Source organism: Sinocyclocheilus anshuiensis, unplaced genomic scaffold (genome assembly GCF_001515605.1).
Source record: "Sinocyclocheilus anshuiensis isolate Anshui unplaced genomic scaffold, SAMN03320099.WGS_v1.1 scaffold110, whole genome shotgun sequence".
In the NCBI taxonomy this organism is placed as follows: Eukaryota; Metazoa; Chordata; class Actinopteri; order Cypriniformes; family Cyprinidae; genus Sinocyclocheilus; species Sinocyclocheilus anshuiensis.
Window position 1 is genome coordinate 803585 of NW_015544155.1, and position 19647 is coordinate 823231.

General features: G+C 38.5%; 1 protein-coding gene across 1 annotated transcript in view; it reads right to left on the reverse strand.

Moving 5' to 3' along the window:
• Positions 1-19647, reverse strand: part of LOC107695381 (contactin-associated protein-like 2) — a 409258-nt gene that overhangs the window by 240162 nt on the left and 149449 nt on the right. Inside the window, exon 2 of the mRNA XM_016495265.1 lies at positions 11809-11919. Within this exon, the coding sequence (XP_016350751.1) occupies positions 11809-11919 (111 nt within the window). The remainder of the gene's footprint in view (positions 1-11808; positions 11920-19647) is intronic.

The window sequence follows — 19647 nt, forward strand, 5'->3', positions numbered from 1 at the left end:
CATTCTGGCACGTAATACCTACTTCTCACAATCCAATCAAATCCAATTCAAACATTTTTCTCTTTGAATATCCTGTTTCTCTCAAAATACCTCAAACCTTGTTGCTAATTTTTCATCTTCTGGCACTTTTATGTCCCAAGGGTTGATTTTTTACTAACAGATTTTGACTTATTTTTAGTTCACATGAGATTTTTTTTTCAATATAATCTTTTACATATAGATTTTTTTTAATGCTTGCCCCAAACCAATCATAAACTATGAAAATCCATCATAAAACATATGACTTATATCATATTACATGATAAAACTATGACAACTTAAAAGAGTGAAATAAACATTTTAAAAAACTTTTAATATTTGTGCACATATGATGGATGATCTTTTTTTTTAAATTTGTGACTGTCCCACAGCTGTGGGGTCATTTAACAGAAAACCAATAAATATTGCCCCTAATAAAGTTTTATTTTATTTGCAATCAAGATACCAAGAAGGTAACAGTATCGAATAACTAAAATGAGAGACGCAAAGTATGAAGAAAAGTTTTTTTTTTTTTTAATATTCTGAATTATGAGCAGAATATTGTTATTGTGCATAATTTCCAATCCAGCCTTAATTGTTAAATTATTAACAGCAGAAATATTATTTAACCATGACTTTTTAAAATGTGTGCATAAATGCAAAGTTGATATTTAGAAGTAAATTAAGTCCATTTAGTTCCTAACTATCTTCATTGCAAACATAAGACAGAATGGTCCTGGCCAGCGACACACTGCAGCAGGCAAAGGGAGAGTCAGAGCGAGGACATAAAGTGAGGGTCAGCAGTTTAGGGTGTCCGGGGATCAGTACAAGACAGAAGCTTAAGAGAGTGTAAGAGAGCCAGGGGACATCGACTCCACTGCCACCTGCAACCTGCCACCGAGGCAGATGTTCTGAGGAGATAAAGAGAGCAGAAGAAGGGCACTGGAAGGACACCGGCAGCCCAGAAAGAGAGGAATAAGACAGGTAGCAGAAGACAACAGCTCCTGGAGTTGTTACGGTCCAGACTAAATAAATAAAAAACACTCGATGACTCTGATAAAACAGCAGAAGACAGAACTGAACAGATGAAAAATAAATTGCATTATGTTGGTCTAAACCCTGCCTGAACCCTGCGCAGCCTTATAGATGTAGCATGTAGGATTTTGTGATGATAATGCACCTAGGCGATGATAAATCACATGGCATAATTTTTGAATAGTTTACCATCTGCTAACATGCTGACACTAAAAGTGTCAGGGGTGGTAAAGGAAGAGGAATCAGTTGCAGGGATAACAAGGATTTTATTGAGAAAAAGAGAGAGACTCGGAATGTGATTTGTTATGCCCGTTTTGGTGATTTGTTTTTGTATTGTCTTACGATTTCAGTCACTTGACAAAGTTAATCTATTTGATAATTTCTGGATTCAAATATTGATGTTCAAATGCAGACATTATGTTTGCAATATTGGTTTCTAATACAAGATGAAGGAGATACAGACAGCTGTCGGCAAAGCGACGCTACAGGCAGGACAGTATCAATGAGAGTGTGCTGCACATTAATCACAGAGTGATCTGTTTGACCTCATAATTAAAATTCAGTCATTACAGTTTTATCATTTTCATGCTTGAAGCTCTGCCTCAGTAATACATTTTCAGTCAAGTAAAAAATATATACTCTCAAACTTCAGCACCAATTAGAAATGAAAGAAAGTGTTCATCAAAAAAATGAAAGATCTCCGTATGACTTTCTTTGTTCTATTGAACAGAAAAAGAGATTCAACATGAAAATGAAAAACTTTCAGAATTAACCTCATGAAAATTCATATTTATACACAGTCGGCACAATTTTTTAAAAATGTTTTTGTTTCTTATGCTCATCAAGGCTATGTTGATTTGATCAAAAATAGAATAAAAAATAGTAAAATAATTGTTTTATGTGATAGCTTGTTTCTGCCACAGGATAAAAATGGTCACAATTTTTTCTGAGTTTACAGTATCCTTTTTTTTTATTTCAAGACATAAACTCGCTATTCTGAGAAGAAAAGAGATTTGAATTTTGAAATTCTGAATTGTGAGATTTAAACTCAAATTGCGATAAAAAGTCGCAATTACCTTTTTTTATTCCATGGTGGAAAAAAAACAGAATTTTGAGATATAAACTTAGAATTAAAATACGTATGGAAAATGTAATCTTAGAATTCTGAGAATGTCAGTCAGAATTCTGAGTTTATATCTTGCAAATCTAACTTTCTCGGAATTCCAAGTTTCTATTTTGCAATCCTGAGTTTATATCTTGCAATTCTGACCTTTTTCTCAGAATTGCAAGATATAAACTCAGGATTGCAAAATAAAAACTTTGGTGGTCTGTGTAACGCCTCACAATTCAGTTTTCAGACCATGAAAAGCAAAAGCAAAAAAATATATATTTTTTTTTCATATACTTTATCAATAGATATTTTTGCTATAGTGTGACTTCAGAATAATTTGAATAAATGAAATCTAACCTCTAGCAAAAATAAATAAATAAATAAATAAAAATGTAAGCAACATTTCTTTAATTTTGTTAGGTTTTTAGCTCTCACAATACACTATTTATACAGTAATCGCATCAGGTGCAGAATAACAAACAAGCGAGTATTCTTTGTTACCACGGCAACCGCCTGCGCTTCCGCGCTTAATACCACTTTTCGTTGCCTTAAAATACCCTTAAATCTAGCAGTTATTAACTCTGTTCATTACAGTAAAGGCAGTTCGCCGAAGGCGATTGTACAAGCTATATACTGTAGCTATAGTGCACCAATTCAAGAGTACTATGATTGATTTCAATTCATTATCGAATGGCAAATCCCCAAATCATGTAGATGCATCAGACATACAATAAAAATTAAGTAATAACGAATAAAATAAATAGACACAAACAATCAGCAGGACACCAGGATTTCTCTTTTCAGGATGCTCCTGATGGCCTGTACAAGACTGCCCTATATTTAGCACAGTTAATAACAGTAAAAATGACAACACTTCAGGTGGAAAAGGTCGTCCTCTGTGTTAGTCTTTTAAACTATTCCTCGATGTGTATTATATATTGTATATATATTGTATATTGTGTATATATATTGTTTGAATATTGAATATTGAAAATTAAATGTGTGTAGCTTTTATAAAATACCCCAATGTTGGATGTTACCATATGTATATGTTACTGTAGATTATATATATATATATTTTTTTACAGTGTATTCATAATGTATAAAATATATAAAATAGAGAAAGATTTAATTCACTCAGGAAACTTTTAAGAATGCAAAAGTAGAAAAATCTAGAAAGAAAGAGAAAGGGAAATAAAGGACATGGATCACTGCTCACATTCCTAATATTAGTCCCTCAATCTCATGCATGGACACATTGGTATTCAGCTGAGCTTGGGGTACATGACTGAGCACTGGGGGAATGAACCTTCCTTCCCCTCTGTCATTCACCTCAGTTTTCCCACCTCTCCCTCTCATTAGTTTCCAACAGGCTATTTTGTTTCTCACATACCTGCCAGAACAGCCGTCTGTCCCTTCCCATCTCCAGCTGTGAGGGCCAAACAGGTTTCTGATGAAGCAAGATTTGACCTTTCCCTCAGATTCATCTCACAGATGAACTGCTGCTAAACAGATACCCCTCCTGCCGGATGAGAGCGGAGGAAGCCTAAGCAAGTCTCAAATATGATGTCTGGATTTGAGGTGATGCTGAGGGCAGACCGTGAAATGGCTGTGTGCATCTCACACTCCAGAGCGGCGTGATTACAGCTGACCTTCAACAGGCCATTTTCTGATGTAAATCCATATGTAAAACGTGAAGTGATGGATGTGTTTCATAGTGTCAAGGTCTTTAGGAGACTGAGTGAAAAATGTTGCTTGAGCTGTGTCAGAAATGCATATTAAACCACTATGCTTTTAAAGATCTAACAGGATGAACACATAGCCAGAGTTTTAACCTTTGTTCTTGAAGAGGGGGAAATGGGGTCATATAGGTCCACTGCTATACTTCATAACACATGAAAGCAGCATAAATCCAAGGTCTGGCCCATCCTGTATAGACTATAAATGGCAGAAACAATCTACACAACTAGTACAACCCTAATTCTGTTGAACTTGGGTGTGCTATCTGTGTATAACTATTACTTAGGCTAATTATTTAATTAATTAGTTATTCTTATTGTATAATTTTGAGGTGTTAAGTTTCTGCATACAGTCTCTGTTCAAATTATATAATATTACTTTTTTATGCTTTTATTATAACAACATCTTATTAACATCTTATTATTTGCTATGATTTCCCATTTTCAAGACAGAGACAGAAAGATGGAATTATAGATGAAACAATTAATGTATAGTTGGAAAGCCAGACAGACAGACAGACAGACAGAACAGGAAAGATGGACAGATAGATATAACAATAGAATGATAGAAAGATACATAGAACAACAGACAGATGGATGGATGGACAAAACAGAGATAGATAGAACGATAGAATGATAGAACAATATATAGAATGACGAACGGATGGACAGACAGACAGACTGATGGATAGATAGACAGACAGATAGATAGATTTAGACATTAGCTAGATAGACATTGATAGAACGACAGAACAGGATGGACAGACAAAAAAATAAACAGATCTAACAATAGAATGATAGAAAGATACATAGAACAACAGACAGACAGATAGATGAATGGATGACAAAATATATAGATAGAACGATAGAATGAAAGAACAATATATAGAATGACAGACGGACAGACAGATAGACAGACAGACAGACAGACAGAAAGATAGACAGATATATATAATGACAGAATGACAGATAGAACGATAGAATGATAGAACTACATAGATTGTACCCTGTTATGATACAATGCATGCATTAAGAATACAGGATGATATCACTATAACTGTCACCCATCAAAGCAAATAAATACCAATCCTGCTTTCTATTGATTTTATGCTCACTCTCTCTCTTTTCTCTTCTATTTTCAGCCTGCAAATCTTTCAAATACATTAGTAAGGCTAAATAATGCATCAATGGTGGAGATAGAATATTGGATGCTGGCATATGGACATTACCTACAATAGTCCTTCATGAAGCTGCTCATCTAACTAGAACTAATGAGCCTTCCTCTGTGACATCATCAACTAGGGTCCCGCAGCAAATCTGCACCCTGGCACAACCGGCCACTTCTAATGCGAAAATGCTGTCAAATCGATCTTTTCTCGGCCCTCTGGTCCAGTGACATTGGAAACGGTCACAGTGATTGTCCTAAAGGTAATTATATTTATATATATATATATATATATATATATATATAAAAAATTGAATGTGATTTCAGCGGAACATGTGCTGTATGGATGTGGATTTCATTAGAGGGTCCGCAGTGTCATTGCTATTCATAATATTGATTAAAAAAGGGGGAAAAAAATCCCATCTATCATATATAAAAATGTCATACTCCACCGACAGGATAAGGTCCAGACTTCACCCTATTATTAACAGTCCTAATGACTAAATAAGACTGTGCAAGATCGATGGCAACTGAATATCAGCATGTGAATTCTGGGCAAGAATGACACAAGTGACAGGAATAACCTCTCTTCAACTCTGATAAGGCGTCATTAACATGCATCATGGCCTATGACTTTCCTACAGTAATAAGAATCCAATCTCTGATGAAACTGAGGGAAAAATGACACACACCACTAGGGCTTCCAATAAAAAACAACTCAAGTCTGAGTTTTTTCAAACATTACTCACCTAGGCATCTCTAAAGTACACGAGGGTTGAAAGAGAAGAAACTCTGTGGTGCACAAAGCTGTCATGTCATTGATATGAAGCCTCATGTGTGCAGACTGGCAGGCTGGAGAACATGTTCACTGGACACAACTCTGCGGCTTCAGAGTGACAGGGAGCCCTGTGTCGCTGATGGAGGCAGTGCCAGAGGGCATATCCCATTGCTTATTCTCACAAACCCCACCGGACTTCAGTGAGAAAGGTGGGTGAATGGAAATGCCTCCCTTATACACACATGCAAGCTGCTGTTATCACAGCCACCTGCCAATCTTGTGTCCCTTTATGTTGTCTGAACTTTTACGTCCCTCACTAAAGTAATCAATCTGGTCATATTACACAAAACCAAGCAAACTACAACTATTTCTAGTTGTTGAACATACAGTACCATGCTACTAAATACTGTATGTTCTATGGGGAGAGGGCATTGAAGGGATAGTTCACCCAAAAATAATAATTCTGTCACCAATTACTCACTGTCAAAATAGACTTTAGAAATAAAAGAAGATATTCTGAGGAATGTGTGGGCAATTTTTAATTCTATGGTCAATAACAATTAAATTAAAGGGGTCATATGATGCTATTTTAAAGATCATTATTTTGTGTATTTGGTGTAACAGAATATGTTGACATGCTTTAATGTTAAAAAAACACATTATTTTTCAAATACTGTACATTATTGTAGGTCCTCTATGCCCCGCCTCTCTCAAACACGTCGTTTTCAACAAAGCCCCCTCCTTTGACAAGTGCAGTCTGCTCTGATTGGTCAGCTGACCCATTGCATTGTGATTGGCCGAACAACAAAAGCACGCGTCGGAAATGTAACGCCCCTTACCATAATCGCTTCAGCTTTCAAAGTAAATATCAAGACAGTTAATAATGTCGTTAGTTTTATTTATGCTTGAGACACTTGAGCTTGTAACACTCCAAAGAGAAAGGAAAACTTGAAATCGCATCATATGACCCCTTTAAATAAAAACAATTAAATTGTATATAATAATATAATGCAGAAAACAATTAATAATATAATAATATAGAAAATAATAATTAATAATACAGAAAACAATTAAATTAAAAATAAATCTAATGCTGGAGCAGGGGGACAGATCTCTCGAGGACCATATGAGACTGTTCCGGCTGTTAGCTAGCACCACCAGCTACCCGGACGACGTGCTCTGCTCATTCTTTGATGCAAGCTTGAACACAGAGAGCAGAGCGCCATCGTCCGAATATGGTCCTCGAGAGAATTTTGCCGCCTTCGTGGAGATACGGATCGCCATCCACCACCTGCCCCGTGGATGATCTCGCCAGATCCACTCCAGACCCAGTGCCCAGCCCACCATCTCCCCGCGGTGCGGAGCCTGTTCCGGCTGTTAGCTAGCACCACCAGCTACCCGGACGATGCGCCATCGTCCGAAGATGGTCCTCGAGAGGATTTCGCCGCCTTCATGGAGTGGACTCTGGCGAGAAACGGATCGCCATCCACCACCTGCCCCGTGGATGATCTCGCCAGATCCACTCCAGACCCAATGCCCAGCCCACCATCTCCCCGCGGTGTGGAGCATCAGCCCAAGCCCACCGATAACGGAGAGCACATCACCGCCACGAACAACGAGCCAGCGCAATGCCGAGCGACTGAGCGGAGGATCACCCCAGATGTGGAGCCCCACCCGTCAGACTAGGTGCGAGAGCCGGCGACAGTGCCCACTGCGAGGGAGCGAGCCGTGGATGGTGAGAAGGCGGAGTGGAGCTCCACCCACTGCACTGTGGCTGAGGGTGAGCTAATTATACATCTGGGACTGCTGGACTTAGAAGGGGACCTGATTGGCTGGGAAACAGATCTGGAGGTCGACTTGCCCCCTCTCCTCTCTCCTTTGTCCCCGCTGGTCCTGTCCAGCCCTGAGGGGGCTCCCGTTTCCCAGTCCAGTCAGGAGTGGGCTCTGATCCCTGAGGGCAGCCCTGAGAGCCCGGAGGCTCACGAATAACCACCCACCCGCCCGCTCCTGCCTCCTCCACCGCTGTCGTCTGGCAGCCTCTTTGCTCCCCCTCAGCCCACCATCAATTCGGAGCGAGCGCCGCGGGTCTGCCATCCTCTATCGCCGCTGTGGCTGGAGCATCCCTCACCTCCGCCTCCAGACTCCGCCTCGGCCCGTAGACCCAGCGGCTCAGCCTCACCTCCTAGCTCCCTCACCTCCACCGTCACCCATCGATCCACCAGCTCCACCGGGCTTCCTCGTCCCTCCGGCTCCGCCTTGGTCGGGAGTCGACCCGCCATCGCCTCAGGACTCCGCTCCTCCGGCTGCACCTCATTGCTCAGTCCCACCAGCTCTATTGGGCTCCTTCCTCCCGCCAGCTCCACCTTGGTCCTCAGTCGCTCCGGCTCTGCCGCGGATCTCCAGATGGCTGCACCTCGTCGCTCCGTCCCACCGGCTCCATTGGGCTCCTTCTCCTCCCCCCAGCTCCACCTTGGTCCTCAGTTGCTCCGGCTCCGCTGCGGATCTCCGGATCTCCGCCTCGGTCGCCAGAGCCCTGAGCTCCACCCTGGCCCCCCGGATCCTCGCCATCCCCCTGGCTCGTTGGCTCTCCGTCTCCGCCTCGGGCTCCTCCACCACCTGCTCTGCCACCGTTGTTTGGCCCCCAGGAGTCGGTGGCCATTCCTCCTCCAAGGCTCCTCCCTCCGTCGGCTCAACCGTGGGTCATCATAATGGCTGTGGCCTGGGTCCAGCTTGGCTCCTCCTGCTCCAAGCCCCTCCTGTCTCCTCCCTGGCTCCTCTCTCCTTCGTCACCCCCATGGACTCTGTCTGCCGGCCCCCTCCCGGGTGTCCGTCCTCTTCCTGAGCCTCCTCCCAAGTTCCCACCCATCCCTCCCTCTGTTGTATCTACGGTGTGAGGATGCACCTTCCGGGAGGGGGCGAAATGTCAGACTTTTGTACCCGTTTTGCCGCCGTAGTTCTTCCAGTGTTTCCTTTTATGGTCTTTTTCCTGTTCTTGTTTAGTTTGATTACTTTATGATTCCATGCACCTGTGTTCCCCTGATTGCCCTGTGTTTATAAGCCCCAGTCTGTTCAGTTAGTGTTTGTCAGGTCTACCAGTGATGTACGTATGTCTACCTCCTGTTCCCTGTGTTGGATGTGCCCTCTGTGTTGGAAACTATTAAAGACTCTTTCGATTATCCACGACTCCGTGTTTTTTCCGACAGCGTAACGTGACAGAAGACCCGACCTAAAACCGTAACCTCCGTGTTTTCCCCCCGTTTGTTTTATCTCCACGTCTCCTCGTTTCTTCGTGCCCGTGCTTCAGCGGATTGTGAAAATTATAATAATTATAATTAAAATACTATTATAATAATTCAGTTTCAAAGGCAACATTTCTAGTTTGTGTATTTTTTTCATCTAATATTATTTTATTTTAGCTTTTAGTTTATTTCAATAACCACAATAGCCATACTGATATCAATAAATAAATCTATTGTCCGATAGCCAACAATCAATATGGTAGTGATACATTGTGCACCCTTACATAAAATATGCTAAAAGCAGTGGTGGAAAGAGTACTGAAAAAATATACTCAAGTAAAAGTACTATTACCTTCCAAAAAATGTAGTGTGAGTAGAGTAAAAGTACTTGTCCAAAAAACTACTTAAGTAAGAGTAAAAGAGTAGCCTATTTAAAAGTACTCATGAGTATTGAGTAGTAAGTACTGAGCTGTGGTTTCTACGCCCTCATAATAAATGTTGTAAACCGCAATTTACACATTTTAAAAACGTACATTCTGTAATTCACATTATCTTGTTTGTCACAAAGAATGAAGAGTATCTATCATCCAGCAGTTTCAATTTTGACTGCCAACTCTTTAAAATACATCAAAACAGCACGGAAACAGTATTCAGTTGAAGAAAAGATGAAAGTTACTCATGAGTATTGAGTAGTGAGTACTGAGCTGTGGATTCTACCCCCTCATAATAAATGCTGTACACCACAATTTATCCATTTTAAAAATGTTGTACATTCTATAATTCACATTATCTTGTTTGTCATAAAGAACAAAGAATATATATTATCCAGCAGTTTTAATTTTGACTGCCAACTCTTTAAAATACATCAAAACAGCACGGAAACAGTATTCAGTTGATTATTAGCGAGCTGCAGTTTTATTACATCACGCACTGGCACAGATGACCACGGGTCATCAATAAGGTGCAGATTGGTTCTCAATTTGTGTTTCCAACAGTGTTTCCAACACACTTTTTCACAGTTTTTCATCACGCGCTCAAACTCATCAAAAGTCAACAAGTTCAACAAGCAACAACGACTTATCCAAGTGACTGCTGCAGAACGCACGCGAGAGAGAGAGACGAGGCAGTGCAGATCGCGTGTCTCATAAGTGAGTGGGAATTTTACCGAACGTGGCACTTGCGTGAGTTATCACTGTATGCAATACCCGCAACCTCACACCAAATTTCAGGCCGTGTAGATAGGCAAGCATATATACAAATCATTTAGTAAGCAGAAATCCGAAATTTACCTTAACATATTAAGTTAGAGGAAGATGCGACTGAATTGATGCTTGAAGAATGCACTTCCAGCAGCCATGATAAACAGTTGGCGGTTAAAATTGTATATGCACAATTTGATTTGACGAAAGTCACGAGACCTATTACTATCTCACTATCCAATCACGTTCATGGATAAAAATAAAATTAAAATAAGCATGTAACGACCACAAACGGAGGAAATAGTGGAGTAAAAGTACCGATACATCACTTAAAATGTACTCAAGTAAAAGTAAAAGTACACAATTTTTTAACTACTGAAAAAAGTACAATTACTGATAAAAACTACTTAATTACTGTAACGTGAGTATTTGTAATTCGTTACTTCACACCCCTGGCTAAAAGTTATCATAGAATAATGACCGAGCTATGCTATGACAGAATGGTAATTTTTCTGTGAACTGTTCCTTTGAGGTAAACTGCCACATATGTAGGCTACATGAGCTCTGCTTGACAGAATAAACAACTAAAAAATATGCATATAGACATGCAATGGACACCAATTTATTCATGCAAAGGCAATACTGAATTTCCTCAGGGAAGAAAGATTTGTGTAGAGCTTACACTGTGACTCTTAGAAGGATTTGTAATATGAGGCATAGTTACAGTAGCGATTAATATCACAGTATTTTGTGTACATAATAGAGCCCAGTGACTCATAGAGCTTGGAAATAACATACAATTTAAAGCCTTTCAAATCAGACCCATGGCCTCCACAGACTCCCACAGCGAGGCTCATATATAAAACATCCATTTGGATCTGAATTTGTTCTCCCTTGAGAGCCTATCACAGCAAAAAAACTAAACAAAACAACAACAAAAAATGCTTTTGACGCACAATTAGCAGTGGTTTATTTCTTTCTGCTTTCTCCCTCGTAAAATAAATAAATAAATAAAAACATGATCTCGTTCCATCAAAGATGCCAAACTAAACTTCAGAGACGTCCTACGAGGACACGAGAGCTTCCATTTTAATTAAATAACATTTTTAATGAGTGATGAGGAACAAACTGAAAATAACAAATATGTGAACTGTGCACATCTCACCGAGATAAATCACAGCGTTGTTACATCTGTTGTAGATTTTCGCTCAATTAGTCTTAAGCACATAGTGTTTTCCAAAGCACAGTTTGGCATAATGGGATGAGCCGTTGTAGCCCAGTAATTCACACAATAATTCCAGGCTGGAGTTATTGAAGTAATGACTCTGCGGTGCCATATACTGTATGGATGTTTATTGGAATGACACAAAAATATATCAAGTTTGCAATATACTGTTTGCATAAAAAACAACAGCCAAAGAAAGTTCATAAAGGTATTGTGATGAAAGAAAAAGGGTTTGTTCATTCTGCAAGTCACATTGGTGGACATGAATATGTGTATGAGCTAGTATTATGAAAATTTACCTCCTCTTTTGTTTAGCTTGGCGTATCCAGGTGCATAGCCACTAGTGAACACAGAGGAGCTGGTGAAGGCATTGTGGGGGAGTGGTCTGACCAGAGTTTCGTCACATTTTTCTATAGAAGAAAAAGAGAAAAGACATTACAATCACATGAAATAACAACATAAAGCAGTGAAGCAGCACTTCAATTTCAAAACTATCTGTTTTAGGAGAGTAAAAGCACCCACAAGATGCGGGAAGAAATGAGAGAATCCAGTGTTTACTGAGCTGAGATGCCCATCATGGCAGACCTTTTCTGACTGCAGGCTCTATTAAAAGCGGCATATTAAAGAGTCAAAGCTTTTGAAGGATGGATGCTGTGCTCCAGCTGGTCATTACTCAGGTCTGAGGGCTTCACGGTTACAAGGCTAAAATGCCAAGGCAAGTAATCTTTTCCAGCATATATGGAGAAAATTAGCACTTAACTGAATTTAGTTATTACTTTCAAGGTGTGTGGGCTGATGTGTTGTAAAGATCAGTCTTTAAGTCAGAACAGTTTATTAATTGTTGATCAATTTCAGCAGGATCAACAGAAAGGTGTTAAGTAATACAAGCAGTGGGCGACACACGCAACACACCCTCAAATTATAAAAATGAAGCAGTCTTGGCATATTCAACAGTGCATCACTATAAATAATGATTATGTTCACTGCAAAAAAACTGTGATAGAGTTAAATGGCAACAAGCACATGTAGTAGTGTGTTAGTAGAGTTCCCTTTCAGTCAGTCACGTTCGACGTTACGTCAGTCGTGACTGACGAATTGGGATCTCGCCCGAGAGCCCAATCACCTTCGAGTGTTAACTAAACAAGCCAATGACAGTTGGCGTGCGTGTTTCGCCACGCGCACCCCGCCCCGCAGCGCGGGTATAAAAGGAGAGCTCGTGCAAACGCACATCAGCTTTTCGCTTCGGAGCCGAGCCTTCTAGTAAGCAAATCTCCGCGAGTGTTTTGGAAAAACAGCTGGCGTTGGTGTGACGGTGTATCAGCGGGGGTTGCCATCCAGGCTGCTGAAACCTCGGCGAGCTGCAGCTTTCATTCTGCGGTCCCGCCGCGACCTCCCCTGGGCGCTTCAGCGCTCTCTCTGAAAGAGTGTTTTTTCGGTTACACAAGTAACCTAGACGTTATTTATATACAGAGAAAGATAATTTTATTTTATATAGCATATTTTAAATTTTATTTTAGAATTTTATAGACCTGTTTATATAAAATGTAAATAAATAAATCTAATTATACTTAATTATAATATATTAAATATAATATAATTAGTGCTGTCAATTGATTAAAAAATTAACTAATTAATCACAATTTTTTTTTTTCGCGATTAATCACATATTAATACAATGTATTTATATTGTTATAATTTCCGATTGAATCTCCAAATGAATGCAGAAACAACAAATATATTTTTACATAAAATAAAAATGTTTAATTATTTTAAATATGTGTTTAATGGCATATTTTTTACTAAATAGCCTATTATTAAGGAAGGTCGGTATGACTGATACCAATACTGTTACTGATGTCTGTATTAAATGCATTTTTAAAGCGTTAAACAAAAAAAAAAGACAAAGAAAAAAGAATCACAATTAATGCATTATTTTTGACATCCCTAAATATAATTACATTTATATTAAACTTTATATAATAAATCATAATATTTATTATATTATATTATATAAATTGTTAAATTATATAATAAATATTGTTATACTATATAACATAAAATGTATGTGTATACACACATGTATTTCATGTATGTATGTATTTTAATACAACATTATTACATAATGTGTAACAAATGTAATACATATAAATAAATCTGTAACATTTTACAATAAGGTTCCATTTTTTAACTATATTAATGCATTATGAGCAAACCATTTGTTACATTATTTATTAATCTTAATGTTAACTAATGGAACCTTATTGTAAAGTGTTACCAATAAATTTATTTTATTGAAAATTTAATAAGAGAACGAAATTGCAATACCTACATGCCCATAAAAACAAGTTGCATATGGTATTTGGTACATGTTTAGCAATTTAATGAATTGATCGATCAATATTTTAATAAAAAAACAAAATCAATCAATCATGAAAATTCCTGAAAACTGACATTCCTAATATGTGGCATACTCTGGTCTCCTTTCTTTATATGTAAACTGGTGTTCACACTGATATCTTGTAGCATATAAGCGACTGAAAATCATAATGAGGCAATGAGCGACAGTTCACATTTGACAAGGCAAAGTTCAACTGTATGCAAATGAGCAGTGAAACAATTCAAGAAGTTACTGCAAGTTCCAAACGGCATACAAAAATCTGATTCCTTGCTATTGTTCCGTCTCAGACAACTGGAGACAACTGGGTATGCCGAACTGGACAAATATCCCAATGATGAATGGCAAAAAATGATACGGCATATGCAAAGACAGCTTCCAGACACAAACTGTCCCAGAAGAGCCCCAGCAGACGTGACTGATGGCGGCAGTTTGGTATATTCAATATGAAACATATTCACTATGTTTACTTTCAGCCATTCACTCAATCACTAACCCTGGACGGAGGGAGGACATGTTCATATGTGAGGAGGATAGAGACACCTAATGTCTGATTCTAATGAGCATCTGCCATGTTCAAACAATATTTAGCTGTTTGTCTCCGAATTCCCAGTCAAATCAGTCTTTTGAACAGGAGCATCAAACAGAAATGCATCTCGCACAAATGCTGTCCAAACTGAGATCTACGTCTTCTATGTTTCTCATTCTCACCAGACAATCCCCATTACCCAGAGGACACGTGAAAACAGTACACTCTGTCATGGTTCTTCTCAGCCTGTTGGTGGATACCAGAAGTACCCAATTACAGTTGACATTACAGTGTCAAACCGGCATAATTACTGTCATCTGCATGGCATTATGGTGACAGATAGAAAACAAACAATTAATAATTGAAGAAAATAAAGCATTATAGTTTCTCTTGAGAACTCAGTGCTAAAACATGTAAACTTGCTTCAGGGAGTGAAGTCACTCATGTCAGTTGAGTTTAAGACATGAAAATGGAGACAATAGCACTTTAGACAATACAGATTCTTTCCAAGCAGCTTCAGAGTAATAAGGAAAATGACAATCAATGATGCAAACTTCATCAAACATGAGGCAAATTGAAATTCTGCTGTTAAGCAGCTCTGAAAAGACGATAATGTCATTTTTCAGCTCAAGTCAGTTCAGTTTGGAATTCAATGACTGTAAAGTTCAACAATAATGATCACTACCATTCAAAAGTTGAGATAAATAAATAAATATCTTACTGACCATTTTGAACGGTTCCTCAAAACTCAAATAGGGCTATAATATCACATTATACTAAAGGTCTGTGGTTGTTTTCCCTGAATACAGTTCAGCAAGAGAAAAATAACTTAAATAGCTTAGTGGTTAAAGTCTTGGCTAGCAACCAAAAGGTTGTAGGTTCAGAACCCTGCCAAGAGCCATCATCATTACGTCCTTGAGCAAAGCTATTAACCTCAGGACATCAGGGGGATTGACCGTCTAATAAATGTACTGGATGTTTGGATAAAAGTGTCAGCTAAATGGCAAGGTGGGCAATGCAAACCAGAAGTATGCCAAGCCTCTAAGATCTGGCCTGTACTAGCCGATAACACAGTTTAAAATGAACTGATCAAGTCTTTAATTTACTGAAAGCGAAAAGTCAGAGAAGGACTCGCTGGTGTGTCATTATAGATACACTTTCAGGGTAAATCATTGTGGAATAAGCCAAAGAGCTGAAGATTTTCCAAAGCTATTTCGATCATTTATGAGTATGCCTTCATGAGTGTCCCTATCCATTACTTGTCGAGCGTTGCTGCTGTCACAGCACTATAATTCTCTTTGTAGAAGCTTGTGTTGGAAAATGTATGTGTCGTTATTAGTTTTGAAACAATGATGGTCATAATTTTGACACGGAAAGTGCAAAGGACTGTTTAACTTGCAATCACCACAAAGGAGCATCCAGGATCGGCTTAGAAGAAGGAAAAGGATTCTCTGAGGTAAATCTGGGGAGCTGAAACTGCAGAAATCAGATGGATCGTATATCAGGATCATGGCAAAGACACAATACTGAGAGACCTGCAAATCGTTGTTCAATCCTAAAACAAATTTCACCGCATTCCAGAGAGGAAGACGAAAGACAAGCATGTCACAAAATAGATTTACTTGTCCATGTGACATTTTCCTCCGCGCAAATACCTCTGCCCTGAGCAAATAGCACAACTGTCTCTGACACTCAACCACAGAATGACCAAAATCATGAGATATCAATTCTATCATTCTATCAAACCGAACAAAGAGGAACTGCTATGCTTTTTAAGTTTAATTTAAGTCCATACTATGCTCGTTATCTTTGTTTATTAAGTGTTGTACTGACCAGTGTGTAGGAGTATGCAAGATTTTTAAACCATTTTCCTTATCCATTGTTCTTTAACCAAAACTCTACATATTGTGCATGAATATTAAGAACAGACATTCCGTGGGAAACACTGCCAGTTGTTATTGGTGGGTTATGAGTCCGATTCACCTTGCCTGAGGAAGGCACATCACTTTAATAGCCAGCATGGTCATTATCTCATGGTTCTCTCATTCACACCGCTTTTCCGTCCTGCCAAGACTGTCTATTTCCCAAAGCAGTTAAAGCCTGTTTTATGTAAAATTAGTTTTCTCACAGTATGTGTGCTGCGATAACAGTGAAAGGCACCTGTGCAATGTTCTAGTGATTAGATTAAATCCAGAAAATGCTATAATATACAGGGATCTTTACGGATCTCCCTAATCAATTTACAAGCTGAAAAGATTCTACATAAACACCTAAAGACCAGTTCACTTCAGCATATCATTACATCAGCCCAAACGTTTGTCTTTATGTGTTGTTGTATGCCCTTACAGAAGTCATCTAAAAACAAGGAACACATATACATACGGTGCGTTCCAAATGGGATATATCGCCCTCCGAAGGGCACTTCAGAGTGAAAACAATCATGGCCGCCATATTGAAGGGTCGTTCCAAACCGATGTGCTCAAAACTGGCCTCTTCAAAGAGCCCTTCGGAATGAAGGATTTCGAAGGGTACAACTGATGGACACTTCGGGCTCCCATGATCCTTTGCACAGATTCTTTGCATGATGATGGTGCCTCCGTGTGGGCACGAGATGATGACGCAGAAGGGTACTTCAAGAAAGTTGTTTGGTCCCCTTCAACCCTTCGAAGCTCTCACTCCGGAGGGTAAACCCTTTGAAGGGATTAGGGAATAGGGATGAGCCCTTCCAAATGGAACGCAGGGATAGACTAATCAGCCACAAAATTAAAACCACCAAGTAATTCTGACTTGTGCTACCAAAACAGCTCTGATGTACATGAAGCATGGACTCCACAAGACCTTTGAACGTGTCCTGTGGTATCACTATTTCTCCTGCTTCCCAACACATCAAATTCAAGAACTGACTGGTCATTTGCTGCCTAATATATTCTACCCCTTAATAGCTGCCACTGTAACAATATAATCAATGTTATTCATTTATATTTTTATTATTTGCAAGGGTGCAAATCGTTTAGATTTAGAAGAAAATCTGATTATTTAAATTAGACTGATGTAAGCTGCAGGCCAGTCTGGGCCACTCTGTGGGGAGAACATGCCAGAAGTCACTTCTTGCCAAATAATTCCAATGTACTTTTTTATCTTTCAATGTCTCTGGAGCTGTGTGAACTCACACAGTGCTTTGACTCATTATCTGTGCTCCAGGTGCTCTGCCCTGTGATGTTCTTCGTTTGTTTCCCTTTTTTGTGGGGCCAGTGAATTTTCTGAGAAATATCTTTGTCACAAAACAACCATGGGGAAGTTATAATGTCATAGCCATTCACCAAGTTTTAGTACATCTACAGTATATATAGAATATATTTAATGTTTTTATTCTTCCATTTGCATTAAGGTGTTCAGTTCTATGTATACAGTTCTGTATATGTTCACTGCAGTATGGAGACAAAAATGAAAAATTGATGTCTACTATTAGACAGATTCAATACCAACAGCACACAAAAAAAAATTATATATATATATATATATAATAAATAAATAAATAAAAAATTATATTGCATCAAAAAAATATATGAACAGACAACTGCACCTCCTTTGTCTTCTATCTTAATGTGCACCTGTGCTTGATGATCACATCTTGTCCCGCTGGCTACTAGCTGTCAAATGGGGGTTTCCTGAAAGCTGAAGGGGGCATTTTAATCATAGTCAGGTCTCGACTGACTGCTCTGCTCAAGTAAAACTGAGTGATCAGCCTCTATGCAAGATCAAATTCAGTTTTTTCCCCGTTCAATTCAGTGAGCATCTGACGACTCTGATTTGCCACAGCCTCCAGATACATTTGATCATGCGTGTGTGCGTGTTGCTGGTATCTCAGGTAAAGATGATGGATACACTCTTGGAGAATTAAAATCATTTTGAAAAATGTCGCTGTCAAGAGAAGTCACACGGTGCGGTAGAATCAGCTTAATGAGAATAATTACAACAATTTTACCTATAAGTAATGGCTCCTTTTTGGTTCAACAATAGATTATCATCTTATCAGTTCATAATTCATATCACTACACTAATGGAAGGTTACATTCCACTCTTGAGGATTTATAACAGAGAAATATGATAATATGAAAAGAGAATGGCGATATGAAAAGTGAGTAACTTCCTAAACCTGATTATGGGAGATTCAAAGACAGTTCATAGTGGAATATAAATCAGATTTGGCATTCAAAATCTAAATTAGATTTGGGAATAAAAATAAAGCTTCAAGATTTTGAAAAATGTATGAAATATTATGATGTAAAAGGAATAAGAAATATTTAAGATTCAAGCTAAGGAGGGACATACCCACTACTAAGAAATTTGGATTCAGATAATATCATTTGTAATGAAAAACATATACTGTATGTAGAAATATAGTAAGAAGAAAAGAAAATATAGAAAAAATAAAATATATAATATATATAAATTAAAATATAATCACTGTCCCACACCTCACTGTCTATATTATTTTGAAATATAAAATTTGATCTGATAGTGATTAGCTAATTACATTTTATGCATATTGTACATATCACATAATCATTTATTATATAATAAATAATGCAAATGAGCATGTGCAATTAAATAGGCAATATCGATACTGATTAAATAAAGGGCCAGATTTACTAAACAGGGCAAATTAGCGTGAGAAAAAAAAAGCACTAATGGGAGTGGACATTTCTGCGGGTGATTTGCTGACAATGCGCAAATTAAAGAACATAGACGCAGCTAGATCATTTCCATAATGACAAACACAATCTACCAAGAGCAGCGCAAATTAGCGTCTGCTTTAAGACATGCTTTTGATGGGTGTTAAATAATGGTGTAAATTTCAGTAATGGCGCAAACGTTTGTAAATCGCATTGTGTGATTCATTTTAATACTCTCCTCCCATAAATTTTGCGTCTGAAAGGGAAACTCATACAAATGCATATTCAATAAGGTCAGGCGCAAAAATAACTGTGTCCATGCCTTTTCAGCGCTAATTCTTCACTGCGCGTCCTGACAGAACTGCCAGAAATCCTAAAATCTCTAAAATGACTGATTTTGATTTTTTTTTAAATCAATAAATTACTGATTTACTGATCTGTGTAGATATTTTTGTTGCAGCACTCATATATTAGATCTGCATTGACCAAGCTGTTTCTATTGTGCCTTCACAATTTACCCCCCCCCCCCCCAAAAAAC